This window comes from Sitophilus oryzae, unplaced genomic scaffold, assembly GCF_002938485.1.
Source record: "Sitophilus oryzae breed Bouriz unplaced genomic scaffold, Soryzae_2.0 scaffold_1521_pilon_pilon, whole genome shotgun sequence".
In the NCBI taxonomy this organism is placed as follows: domain Eukaryota; kingdom Metazoa; phylum Arthropoda; class Insecta; order Coleoptera; family Curculionidae; genus Sitophilus; species Sitophilus oryzae.
The window spans coordinates 963,965-979,164 of record NW_022146194.1 but is presented as its reverse complement, the minus strand read 5'-3'; the positions used below and the strand labels follow the sequence as shown (position 1 = coordinate 979,164).

Sequence of the window (15,200 nt, the reverse complement as noted above, 5' to 3'; positions counted from 1 at the left end):
GTGTAAAAATATGATGTAGGGTAGACTCAATAATTGTTTTGTTTTATTTTAATTTGTGAATAAATGTTGGTAGTTATTAAAATTGTTATATAAAAATATACAATTCTAATAAAAATAGATAAATTATAATAATTATTTATTAACACAAACATCCGATACGCTACTGAAGCAGGTAAATCTGGTAAATCCATAGACTTAAAATAAAATATAGACTACACTATTTACATCTCAACGCGGACAAACAACCTTTTTTGTACACATGTTTACTTCTGGGTACAGTCGACCGAGCCTTCCTCATCCAGCCTATGTTTTTTTTTCTTGTTATACACATATATTGAGATATTAATACTACAGTTTAATAAAGTAGATTTTAATATTCCATAGATGTATTAAATAGTCCTTATACTACTAAATTATAAGTCGGATACTGTTTAATAAGGATAAGTTCTTTACAATATGACAACACCGATTAGAGGCGAGGGAGCCTATTCATTCATTTATTACCTTGTAGTACGTGTCGCACGTGTGCGGTAAAGCTTTGTTGCCGCTATCTCCCCGGCTGTATTAACGCATTTTCTTAGCTTGTAGTCCTTAAGTGTTTATTTTATTGACTTTTTCTGTTCAAAAACTATAAAATATGGTTCGCCAGTGCCAAATTTGCAAGAAATTTGACTTAAATAATCCATTTAAGTCTTGAAAAGACTTTGACCGGTAGGCAACTCTCAATTTACCCATTGGCAGTCAGTGGCGTTGTTGTAGAAAGGCGCTTATTTAGATAATATTTTAGTAAAATGTAAAATCTGAATTTTTTCTTTTACATTACATTATTTACTTACTTACATTGTAACAAAATCATAATTATAACCCTGTTAATAATTAATAATGTTTTTATTAAAAATATATTCCGGTTTATTCTAAAATTATCTTCAGAATCTAAAATAACATAAATAAAAAATAACATAAATAAATAACATAATTTTAAAATGATATTACATTATGAAACAATATTTTTTAATATACCGGGTCGTCTCAAAAGGGGCTCAACCCTATAACTTTTTTTATTTTTTCAGATAAAAAAACAGATTTGTATGTTAGTAGGTATATGACATAAATTAGGATTTATTGACGTATTCAATTGTTTTTGGTCTCTTCCTGTTTCACCGAAATGATTACATCTTTTGATTTTTAAAGGCACCCTCGGTATATTGCTACTTTATTCGATAAAAATGACACTCTGAATAGAATGACATATCATATGTCAACTTTTGACATTGTCGCTTAAAAACATATCCTATTTTAAATTTCAATCCAGTTTTTTCAATCCACTAAGTTTTAATCAAGGAGCCTTGGAAAAATAGTTTTGATCGTCTAATAGGTTTCGTGTCTTGGCTAGGCCGGTTAAAAGATGTACAAATCGTATTTTTAATCATACATATGTCAATTTTTTCAAATGGAACAAGGGTGACTCATTAGCATATTTGGAAAAAGCATTTTTTTATGAATATATTGATACCACACACTTGGTATTTCGAGTCAAATTGTCGTTATGAACCGCGTGTTACAATTACAATTAAACCATATGCGAAAATGTCAAAAGTTGACATATGATATGTCATTCTATTCAGAGTGTCATTTTCTATCGAATAAAGTAGAAATATACCGAGGGTGCCGTTATAGTCATTTCCGGTGAAACAGGAAGTGACCAAAAACAATTGAATGCGTCAATCAATCCTAATTTATTTCATATACTAACATACTAAATCTTGTTTTTTTATTTGAAAATATAAAAAAATTATGGGGATGAGCCACTTTTGAGACGCACCCGGTATAATAAAGACAGTACCGAGTTAAATAAATGTAGTTTTTATTTTATCCACTTCCTATCACCTTCCTTGCTTTAATGGAACAGATTTATGTTTTCTCTAATTTACATAATAAGACATCACTTAACCAGAAAAAAATTACAACAATCATATTTTTTTTTTCTCTCCCTGTCGCCGATTCTATTATATCTGTGGAATAGATCCTGTTTTGATTAATATTAGGGGTTGTAAATGTTTGACTAAAATTAATAATTTATTATTAATTTCAAAAATTACCTAATTTCGATTATAAAATTTCTTCTATAACGTGTATTTTATTATTTTTATCCTTTTTGGACTCTAAATTGTTTTTTCTAAAGTTTTATTTAAAAAACCTGTCCTAAATCTTAATAAAATATAAACAAGTTTAAATACGATATATTTTTAATTTAATTATAGCTTCATTAAAAGAAAAAAATTACCCGGCTATGATACGGAGAGTTCAGGTGTACTTGAGAAACGAAAGACAGTGTAGGTGTTTCTCGGCAGAGTCGTCAGGGAACGACCGTTACGACAGAGACAACCTATCTATCGCTCGTGTCGCACTCGTTATAACCTAAAACAATAACACAACAATAACAAGACAGTGTCTGACCGCATGTTCCAGCTATTTATGAATGAGATGCTCAGTCTATATTTTATTTTAAGTCTATGGGTAAATCAAATTAACGTATCTAAATTCTTTGACATCTAATCTTTGACAAGTAGTAAATAAAAGCAAAAATGCAAGAAAAAATATATTATTAGTTAATTTAAGTGAATTTCATAAATGATCGGTTTACTACACGTATGTATATTATATAGCCACTTACTAGCGAAAAGTTATTTTATTATTTCTCTCGATTTTTGACCGAGATCTACCGCATGCTACACAACCAACTATTTGGCTCTGGTGCACAATAGGTCCCCACGCATTTAACACTTTTTGGGATTTTTTTGCAAGATTATCTTAAATTGAACATTTTTAAGCATAAAAATTGTTGGATGAATGTGTTTTATCTTTAAAAAGCGGCAAAAAAACGTATTTTAGGTACAGGCGACGGACAGTAAATATGTAAAATTTTCTACACGGATTCAGTAAAAACATCACGTATTAGCACTTTATTACTTTATATAGACGTGGAATGACCTAATTTAAGCACAAAAATGTAACGAATCTTCTTTGTAAGCATAAAAATTAAGAAAATATATTTATTTACATCATCTCAAGCCAGCAATTTTATGACTTTTTCGATTGACAGTTAATCGATCATCGGTATGTCATCTATGGCCTTCGCATTGAATTTGCGACGTTGATAAAATTATTTTATGATTTTCTTTTGAAATAAAGTTGACGTTGTGGAGGGACTTAAAACGGTAAGTTATGACTTTAGTGCAACAAAAATTGAACGCTGTCTAGTAGCTTATTCGTTAGTGTGGATTATTTTAAAGCAATTTCTGAAATAAAATTTGCGGATTTTTCAGGTTCTACTATTTTTCGACGCGTAATCAATGAAGTTTTGTCATTAGGCACAATTAGGTTAGCCTGGTTGTTTGGAGGGTGGTAATGCATTGGTTAGCCTGGTTATTTGGAGGGTGTTAATGCATTGGTTAGCCTGGTTATTTGGGGGTGTTAATGCATTGGTTAGGTTAGGTCAGATTGTTGGTTAGGTTAGATAAATAGAGTAATTTCTTACGCGTGTTTTGATTACTCTTATTTCACTTTGTTTTTTTTCCTTTTTCTCTTTTTTAATACGAATTTGATTTAGGTTCTTGTGACGAATATGTATGCAGTCTCCCTTTATCTCCGAATATATTCGATATAGACCAATTTATTTGGTGGGAGTGTTTGGAATTCCGAAATCATATCGATTCAATCTTACTAAACAAATCCGGGAAAATACATTTTTAAACAATTATAACTAAACAATTGTGCTAAATACTGTGTAATGATTTTATTGTCAATTTATTTTTATAGTGTTTTTTGTTTTGCCTCGTTTATTATATTTTTAATTTTTCGTGTTCTTAAAGTACGTACTAAATGTAAAAAAAACGAATATAAAGTAGAACGTTTTCGTCGATTTTACACGGTGAGTATGGCAACACTGTGCATAACCTTGTATTTTACTGGCTTTATGAAGGTTATAATAGGGAGTTTTCGCATTGAAATGTAGTGAAAATTTCGAATTTTCAATTATTTTTTTCGTAGAAAAAGTGGTTCATCCAACAATTTTTTTCTTTTAAACTATTCCATTAACTATGGGATCCACATTAAAAATTAAAAAAACCTCGAATTCGTGGGGACCTGTTCTGCACAAGACCCAATTAAGGCGATTTTACAGTCTTTTTCGATAAATCGCAATAGTGTCACTGTTTATTTAAGTTCTGCTACAATTTCCTTCTAGATTTACTACCTTTAAACAACTATCAGTAGTAAAATAATAAATAACATAAAATAAGCTCAGTAAAGGCTGACAAATCCACAAAAGGGTAAAGCCGGATTAATATGGGAAATCTGCCCGCTTTTTTAACTCGCACTCAAGGAATCGATTTGGTGACGAATCAAAATAATTTACCTAAATTTTTAGCTCTTTAACTCAAACGGTTTTTGAGATTTTCAAAAAAAACTGATTTTTCAATTTTATTTTTATAGTAAAATTCAAAATTAATTAATGATGATTTTTTTCTAATTCTTAGAAGTCTGAGACATGAAAAAATATGATCATGATTCTTAAACGAAAAGCCGATTTTTAGCGAAGGAAAGAAAATTAAAATCTTCATTTTTTTAACCTTTGTGAAATATGTCACTCACTAAAAATCGTCAGAAAATGTCTTTTATGCTCCTTTATACTGAGGAATTTTTTAGAATCGGAGTGGTGGAACAATATGAAAAAAAATAAAAACTCATTTTTTTCTAAAATATTCTCGGACTCATTTTATTATAATAATCTTTATATTTATTTCTGGCAAGGATGTATTTTTAATGAAAAAATATTTTCCAACGCACTTTTTTAAACTAAACGAAAATATAAGTTAGTTTAACTAGGGTTGGAAAAAATCATGATTTTTTTTTAAAAAATCAAATTATTTTTTTATTTAAATCAGATTTTTTTGATTTAAATCAATAGAAAACGTTATTTAAATCGGATTTCCAAATAATTAGGACTTAATTCCAATTAAAGTCCTATCCTAAATGGTAATATTCATAACTCTGCCCAATACTGACAACATCAACAATTCTACGTCGCGTGTCTTTTCCCTCATCGGTCACCAATATATTCCGCAAAAAAAGTCGCTCGCATCAGATCAAAAGGATTTTTTTTTGAAATGCCACAAGAGCTTTAATTTTTGTCATTTCAACGTCTATGCATAAAAGTAAAGCACTTTTACGCCTAAGCACAAAAGTACAAAAATATATTACTAAACTGATATTAAGAGTCAATTTCAACGAGTGTACAAATTGTTACTCAATTACTTACAAGGCATTACTTTTTACATTATTTGCAAAGTTTGAAATTGATCAAAAAATTATTTGTAATGTTTAATTTGTAAAAATATAGTATATTCTACTCAGAGTAAAAATGTACTTTTGTGCCTGCCTGTTTACGCTGGTACGTACAACCTCGTCAAAAAAGTATAATTTTTAATTTTTACTCCTTACACAATACACTATTGTTCGGAAATAGTCTTAAGTCGAGAATCAAATTAGTATTATCTATTGTCAAAGTGTAAAATAAAGAAATATAAAACAGCATATTTTCTGACAACGATTTGAAGATATAGTCTAACATCAAAAGAACCCTTTTCTGCACTAGAGGTTCCGAATGAAATGTATTCGAACAGCATTTTTTTGTCACTTGTACATAAATTTCGAAATAAATCTCTACCCTTTAGAAGTTAGAAGAGTAATGGATTCACACGAAATTACTTCAAAAATCGGTCCAACATTTTAATTGATGAATACATATGTAGTAGGTATATGTGTTATACAAATCATTTTTTTATATAGTTTTATAACATTTACAATTTTTTTTCGATTTATTAAACGCATTTAAACGTTACAATAGCAAGTGTAACATTTTATTTAACGAATAGATATAAGGTATATATGTTATAGAAATATTTTTTATAGTTTTCTAGGACACATTTTTATAACGTTTACAGTTATTTTTCGATTTATTGTAAAGTTTTAAAAAAGTTGATTTTTTATTTAAATCACCTGATTAAAATTAAAAAAATCACTTGATTTAAATCATGCCAACCCTGGTGAAAACACAAGATTTTAGAAAAAAAGTGAGTTTTTAATTTTTTTCATATTCTTCCACCACTTCAAAAAATTCTAAAAAATTCCTCAGTGTAAAGGAGCCTAAAAGACATTTTCTGACGATTTTTAGTGAGTGACATATTTCACAAAGGTTAAAAAAATTAAATTTAAAATAATAAGAATCATGATCATATTATTTTTTCATGTCTCAGACTTCTAAGAATTAGAAAAAAAATATCATTAATTAGTTTTGAATTTTACTATAAAAATAAAAATAAAATTGAAAAAACATTTCTTTTTGAAAATCTCGAAAACCGTTTGGTTAGCTAAAAATTTAAGTGAATTATTTTGATTCGATACCAAATCGATCCCCTGAGTGCGAGTCAAAAAAGCCGCGGGGGCAGATTTCTCATATTAATCCGGCTATACCCTTTGAAATCAAATTCAAATGTCTCAAATCAATCGTCAAACAGAACTGTCAAGGATCCCCATCCTAGAGTTCTCTTTCCGTCGACCATGCATGAATACATAGATAGCATTATAGTCCTTCCTTAATCTTTTTATTAAAAGGATTTAATAATGTGTATGTTTTTTCTTGGTTTTCAGTTAAAGAAGAGAAACAACATGTAGTGCCTCAACAGACACCCGTCAGTGCCCCTATCCCAGTTGAACAGGCGCACCAACCTGTCGCGGCTAAGGAAACGCAGAAAGAATCTGCCGAAAAGAAAGGGAAGAAACTGTCAACCAGTGAACCGGAACAGCCCCAAAGTCAACCCCAACAGGCTCCAGATGTCAGTATATCGAATAATGGTAAGTTGAAAAAAATCCTTTTTTAATTTTTTTTATTTCTATTTTTTGTTGTTTATTTTAGGTGTTCTTTTATCCATCCGTTGTTAATATCTTTAGAACTGTTTTACTCTGTATATTGTATCGCATTATTCTTGAAAAGCAATCATTTTCCGAATTTTTTCGCACTTAATTTATTTTCATCCTGTGTTTTACTACGTACGTCTGTCTAGCGTTTTTTTTTCTTTAAAAAATAGCTCTGTCGGAGATGACCTCGTTTTTCGAAAGATAAATAGCAATAATATACATTACGTTTAAATTTAGGATAATGATTTTTATGAAACCAGCATCTATTCATAGTAACTGATGATGTATTTTTAAAAAAATGTGTTTTTAGTCTTGATTTATAAGGATTTTGATTCATGATAATACTTTGTTTTAGTGGTTTAATCTGTAGTGCATAGAATACTTAAAAATGCGATTTGGGTGAAAGACACAGAGAACTAGTGTGGGCTAATAAAAATTTAAAAATTTTACTTAATGCTACCGTGGATTAATATTATTCATGAAAGGTTATTGGCGCTTTGATTTTTTCCTAGTAAATTTTCTTGATAGTCTACGATTAGATCTGTAGGATATTCATATTTTAGGTAAAGTGTTCTTATAATATTATGAAATACTAAGTTCATTGTGGGTTAATAATTTTTTTATTAGCCCACAGTCAAATTCAGTAATGCAGTTTAAAGAAAAAACATAGATATGATTTTTGAAGTAAAAAATATAAAGGTTTAGGGCGGACTATAGTCTGTCCCACGACAAGATCCTTGACAGTGGTAGATGTGTCTGTCATTTTAATTTCAAAGTAATTTGTTTTATTTTACAAAGAAATAAGTTGGTACAACTGGAACGCATAGCAGGAAATTAATACATTTAAAATTTGACTGACAAGTGATTATTTCAAAATATTGTGAAAAAAAAACTGTATAAAAGTGAAAAAATGTAATCGAGTTCTTTTATTTAAAAAAACGGTATGTGTTAATACAAAAGAAACATGAACAAAACACCACATACAAAAAAAAACTATTTCTTATTTTCAAGCTTCAAGAAACTTCCCGCATTTATTATTATATTTATCAATATAACTTACCTATGTACCGGGTGTCCCACTAAGAATAGCTCTCGGCTGTATCTCGGAAACTATTAACCGTAGAGGCTGCGGAAAAAAATATTTATAACTAAAGAGGCTATGAGAAATTGCTGGAAATTATTTTCAAATTTTTAGAATGACCGCTAGGGGGCGCAACTGCAATAAAAAATAAGAAAATGGAGTTTTTACACAATTTTGCCTAGATAAGGTGTACTATAAGTAATAGCTTCATTATCTTCAGTAAATTTTGAATATTTTTTGTCAGAGCCATTTTCCTCTATCTACTAAAATAAAGTGGTGGGGGAAGGTTAGATCTGTTTTTATTTAAACTTTAATAACTCTGCACTGGATGATCGGAATCCAACAAGCGAGGGCTCGTTTAAAAGAGCGTTTTTTACTCTATATTATACCATATAAACAATAATAATAAGCTTTTGAACATAGACGCTAGGAGGCGTTGTCTTACAATTTAACTAACATTGAGCGTTTTTTAAAAAAAAATTAAATATAATAGTATATGTAATTTTAGCTGATCGGAAAGAGTAGAAAAAGCTTAAAAAGTCAGCGAAAACCGCATCTTGATATCTTCTTTCAAACCGAAGATATTACCAGAATTATAATAAATACGAAAAAATAAGCTCTTAATTACCTTATTTTTACAATACGGTATCAGTATCCCTCTTGATTATGCCCATTCTAACAAAAAAATAAGATAAAAACAGTTAAGTATATTTTAAAATCGACGAAATACCAGAATACCATAATACCAGATGTATTAATATCTAATAGTTAAGATAACAGTGAACAAGAAACGATGATTCAATGAAGTCATGGTAGGCTTTGGAAAAAAGTTGCTTTTGACGTAATAGTATAAACGTCAAATTGTTATTAGACCAACATTTTGATAGCCTTAGCAGCGTTTTTTATTGCTTTTATTATTTGAAGTAGTTGAAGTTGTTGGCATTTTGAAAACGCAATCAAAATATAAAAAACGCTGCTAAGACTGATTACAGTTGAGGGTTGGAACCTTTGGTGTTACACAGCAATAAAACACTAAATCACCACAATACACCGCGCGTTTCGCTAACCATGTTAGCATCATCAGCAGATGATTATAAACTGTTTATAATCATCTGCTGATGATGCTAACATGGTTAGCGAAACGCGAGTCCAGTGTAAAAGTAAAAGTGTTTTGGTGTATTGTGGTGATTTAGTATTTTATTGCTGCTAAGACTATCAAAATGTTGATCTAATAACAATTTGATGTTTATACTATTACGTCAAAAGCACCTTTTTTCCAAAGCCTACCATAACTTCACCGAATCATCGTTTCTTGTCCACTGTTATTAATATCTTAATTATTAGATATTAATATCTCTGGTATTATGGTATTCTGGTATTTCGTCGATTTTAAAATAAACTAACTGTTTCTATCTTATTTTTTGTTAGAATGGGCATAATCAAGAGGGCTACTGATACTGTGTTGTAAAAATAAGGTAATTAAGAGCGTGTTTTTTGGTATTTATTATAATTTTGCTAATATCTTCGGTTTGAAAGAAGATATCAAGAAGCGGTTTTCGCTGACTTTTTAAGCTTTTTCTACTCGTTCCGATTAGCTAAAATTACATATACTATTGTATTTAATTTTTTTGAATAAACGCGCAATGTTTGTTAAATCATAAGACAACGCCCCCTAGCGTCTACGTCCAAAAGCTTATTATTATTGTTTATATGGTATAATATAGAGTAAGAAACGCTCTTTTAAACGAGCCCTCGCTTGTTGGATTCCGATCATGCAGTCCAGAGTTATTAATGTTTAAATAAAAACAGATTTAACCTTCCCCCACCACTTTATTTTGGTAGATAGGGGAAAATGGCTCTAACAAAAAATCTTCAAAATTTTCTAAAGATTAAGAAGCTATTACTTATTGTGAAAAACTCCATTTTCTTATTTTTTGTTGCAGTTGCGCCCCCTAGCGGTCGTTCTACACACTTGAAAATAATTTCCAGCAATTTCTCATAGCCTCTTTAGTTATAAATATTTTTTTCCGCAGCCGCTACGGCTAATACTTTCCGAGATACAGCCGAGAGCTATTCTTAGTGGGACACCCTGTACAAATACAAATTTGTAATATTCCACAGGAATAAATAAAACAAACTATTTTATTAATAATAACACTTACCAAATTTTATACCTTAAAGGTTGATTAATTAACCTTAATCTTAATTTTTTTAAACCAGTACCTTTTGACATTATTTTTCTGCAGTACTAAAATCCATTATTTACCCATGATACAAAGAATACAAGGTATGATATTGCGCAGGTTGGTCACTACGTCACAGGTGATAAACGGCACCATTGGTCAGCAAGTTCCGCGCGCCAATTTCAAATTGTCAAAATATTGTCAAACAGATGACACAATAAATGTGAAAATATTTTTTCAAATGTCAAGCTCGATGATTGACATAACTTTTGGGGTTATTTCTTAATTCTTCCCTATTTTAGGTCTTTTTTTATTAGTGGCATGGATATTTTTTTGTATGGCGTTTGACGTCACAGGTGGTATGCGCAAACTTAACGAAATTGGAGCCGCTATCGATCATACCTTGTTTTCTTTGTACCATGTTATTTACCTATCGTGTGATGTCGATATTTTACAGCTACTCCAGTAGTATATGTTTAGTACGATCCTTGTAGCATATACGAGATGCACTTATCAACGACGAGATGGTATACAAACTTTATTGATGGTAAATTTATTGGTGTATAAGACTTTCTGCCTGGGCAGCGAGTATTAACTATAAACTGTGCTCTGGGTCTACAGTTAATTTTCACTCGATTTTTCCTCCACTTGACTTCAAAAGACACAAAACACACGTAATAACACGAATCAAAATGCATCATCTTCCAAAACGCAGGGTATTTGACATAAGTTGACACAAAATTATAACCTATAATTTGGCAAGACTTTGACAAGCCTCAAAAATCTAAAGGCGAGTTCATACGCATCGGCATCCGTTTGTCGTTCATCGTTCCGTCAAATCAATAAAATTGAAATATGAACTGTCATTTGTGAAATATACCAATAAAACTGGTTAAAAACAGCAGGAGATGACTCATGACGGATTTATATTTAAACCCATCCATAGTTAACTTAAAAAATATTAGAAACTTTTTTAGAAAAATAAATAGATTGGTATGGGACGTCATCTGCTTTTCTTCTGTCATCGTCTGTCGAAATCTTACCTGAGAAAAAAAACAAAGTGTAATAAAATTTGAAATTTCTTATTAGCCCACAGCTTGATACAAAAAAATGCGATTTCGAAAAAAGACAACAGAGAAAGGCTCTTGAAGAGAAAAATTAATAAGTCTGATGTATGGCTAATAAAATTATCGAAATTTTATCAAAATCTACCATGGGCTAATAAATTCTTCGAAATTTTATTAGCCCACCGTCCCAGGTTCAAAATTTTGAGACGTGTCGGAAAAGAATGCGTCCGAAAAGTGTCTCCGCGGCCGCACGCGGATATTATTAGAAAATCTACGCATGCACGTTGCATCGAGTGAGCCGTGCAAACCGAAGAATCGGACACAGGCGGCGTTGGCAGCCGACCACGGATTATTTTTAAAAGAAAAATTTCGCACTTTCATTGTACAAAACGCAGAAAAGACCCAGTAGTGTAGTGCTTCTATTTCTAATACGGAAAAAATGTTTTAATTGTGTGTTAATTGGATTTCTGTGTGATATCGAGAAGTTGGGGAAAAAATAGAGATAATTTCGAGGAATATTAGTGCTAAAATGACTTAAAAAGTGTACTAAGTAGTGTTTTAAGACGATGGGACGTAAAAAAAGTAAGCCGAATTTTAAATTTAAACAGTTTTTTTAATATATACAGCTTAAAATACCACACAGAGAGCAAGTGATTCAGCTCTATTAGTATTACACTCAATTTTAGACTTTTCAAATAAAAAATGCATGCGGGATATTTTTGTAATAGTTTTTATAATTCTCTGGTGACGCAGTTTTATATTTCATAAACCAAAATTATACCGATTTTACAGTTTTTTCAAATAACAGTCATATTATTTAAATAGTTCTTTATTTTAAAAATGTAATTTTTCAATTTAATGCACTCTTTTAATTTTTAAGAGTAGTTTTTAAAATTGATTCAGTCAAATTTTTTATACTTTTCACTCAGTTCATGTGAGTAAATTTAATTTTTTTAAACAAACTTAAAACAATTATTTTTAAATTATATTTGGGGACTAATCTCCGTTATTACTGGTGTATTTTAATATCATATTTTAAATAGATAAATGTGATAGTTAAACGAAATACGTTTCGTAAAAAAATCGAATGGAATTCGACAAAATAAAAATTATAAAAAATTTAATCTGGGTCAATTTGAGCCGAACCATCCCACTTCTACCGTCTATCAGTAGCGGCGTTGTCACGTTGATCTATTATTACCAAGATTTAACGATTTTTTTTCAAAAATTTGGGTCTGAAATCCTGAAACGGCATTAAAATTAAACCTGCTTGCTCTCGGCTATACGTGGAAATATGGAAAACTACAAACGGGAATAACCATTTTAGATGAATGCATTTTTCTAAAAAAAGTTTTTTATCTTGTCAAGACAATCCGGGGACATACTGTATAATTACTTACTAGTGAAAAAATCCATTATTTTATTTTGTTTTTTGACTGGGAACAATCGTACGCTGTGCAAGTAACTATTTTTGAAGCCTCTATCTAAGATTCACAATAATCTCACTGTAATTCAACAATAGACACAACATTTTGCCAGATTTATACACTTGGCATAAAACCAACTTTAAAACATACAATAAATAAAATGTGTCAAGTGAAATGTCAAACAAAACAAAGGCAAAAGAAGTTACCGTATGATCGAAAAAAATGGCGTCAAAGACGGCTGAGAAATGACTGTCGATGATAATTTTGGCGAGGTTAATCTCTAGGCGTTATTTACTAAAAATTGTGATAAAACTTAACATAACTATAGAAATATAATATTAAAAAAGTATAGTACGTTTCCGGTCATAAATCTATTTCAAAAAAAATATTTTTTAAACTACACGATTTAAAAATATTTTTTTTTCATAGCAACAGTTAAAATTGCCTTATAATCTATCAAAAATAATAGATAAAATAGTACTTTAACCGCTAGAGTAGATTAAATGATACTTGAACAGCGAGGATAGGTTAAAAACTTTATTTCTTCTCGCACGTTTTTTAAATGCTTTCATTTTTGAAAATTTTTGTATTCCTTTTCATAAGTTATTCGGGATTTAAATGGAAGTAGTTTGGATATGGCGTTTGTCGCCTCAGCCTGAATATCTGTTGGTAATTCACTTATTTCGTTTTGAGCCATTTCTGGCTCCAATTCAATCAGCAATCGACCCGAAAGAGAATTAAAAAATATTGACTCAAAACTGACAACTAAAGAGACAGTTTTATTTATTTGTCAAATGACATAGAAACCAACGCCAACCCAGCACAATATTTTTTCTACTCGCAATAAATTCCTTGAAATAATAATTTCTGAATATTTTTTAAAACGTAACTCGTTATGGAAAAAAATATTGTTTTATACACGAGGATAAAATTGCATTATCGTCTTGTATAAGAAGTAAATAATAACCTTCTTAAGGCCAACCGGCAGTAAGCGCCATTAAAAATAAAGTAGACTCATTAGAATGAATCTAAAATCTTTAAAAAATAGACATTTATTTTCACGGAAACTTCTGAAACGTTCGACACAGCGGCAACCTTGTAAGACAGACGTCTTTCAAACTTCGCAGACGTTCGGCTCGCGACCGACCCCGCCCGACCGCCGCTAAAATGGCAGTCGGCGTCGACCACATGGGTCGTACGCAACGTGGTTCGTGATCTTTTTCAATTCCAAACTCGTTCAAATACTCAAACCCGTTCCTTTATCAGTGCCTTCGCATCCAACGACCCTCCAGTCATCGGTCGCCGTTTTTTTAACAAGTTCCTCAAACAGTTCAGCAACGATTAACCTAAAGCCAGGGTACGACCTTGTCGGGTTAAAATTCAATGTGTGCCTAAATTTGGAATCGCTCCTATGATTTCTATGTGTGATCGTACCGTATGTTAGCCGATTCCGTTCTAGTTTCAACTATGAAATGGATAGTCGCGTAAGAACTAGTCCTAGTACCGTTTAAGGAGAGAAAAAACAAGTTCGTGTGTGGCGGATTATTTTCTTCGTTCGACACATGTTTGGTCACGGACAGGAATAGCAATGGAGACCATGGACGAGGGATCGTGGACCATCGTGAACAAAAGCAAGGGTAAATTTGGTGCTGGTACATTTTTTCGTTAATGTCAGCGAGTCCCATATGTCCGCTTGCGTAATCTTGGCTGTTTTTAGAAAGTTGAAGTCCTCCCAGCTGCGGAGAGCGTTTACGAAATCAACCTTCTCAGATTTTTGGTCAGGGATTTCTGGCTTTACTCTCTTAAGACGTATTTTGCTGCCTGTTGCATTAATTCAGTAAATTTCAGGATATTCCTTACAAAAATTATGTTAAATGCATTAATTATATTCGCGGTCGATTTGGAATTCAATCTCGGAAGGCCGTGCACGTCAGTTTTCTTCAAAATTGTGGTTAGGTGCCGGTATGCATGTGTCATGGTTGCCGGTACTACCATAAGGTCGTAAAATCTCGTTTAAGTGGGACTTAAATTACATAAATTTCGATTGTTTCTGAGAAATTATTAATGCTCTATTGGATTCATAATTATTCTGTTATAAAATTAAGGCATGACGGCATGGTTGACACATATATTTGTTGAAAAAAAGATGTGCTAGAAACATCGCAGTATCCACAGAAGTTCTTTTTAGGTAATATTACAATATGGCAAGGTTGAAAAAAAGCAAGATACTTTTGATAACATCAAGAATCAAGATTTTTTAAAGATAGAAGTGGAGGGAAGAAAAGACTCTATCTGCATACATTTTAAGGAACAATACAGATACAGCAAGATATTGATTAGAACACTATACAATGCTGTTATTTTTTTGAAATAATAAACCATTTATTAATTCTTAGTTTTTATTTTTTAGTAGACACTGAGGACTATCCCATATAATTAGGTATTGGAAATATTGAAATATTCT

At 31.0% G+C, this 15,200-nt stretch overlaps 1 protein-coding gene across 5 annotated transcripts in view; it reads left to right on the top strand.

Annotated features, from left to right (window-relative positions):
* LOC115878690 (eukaryotic translation initiation factor 4 gamma 1-like) overlaps nucleotides 1-15,200 on the top strand; it is an 81,573-nt gene that overhangs the window by 31,856 nt on the left and 34,517 nt on the right. For all 5 annotated transcript variants that reach the window (XM_030895264.1, XM_030895267.1, XM_030895263.1 and 2 more), the window contains one exon: nucleotides 6,712-6,915. In XM_030895264.1, coding sequence (XP_030751124.1) covers nucleotides 6,712-6,915 — 204 coding nt within the window. The remainder of the gene's footprint in view (nucleotides 1-6,711; nucleotides 6,916-15,200) is intronic.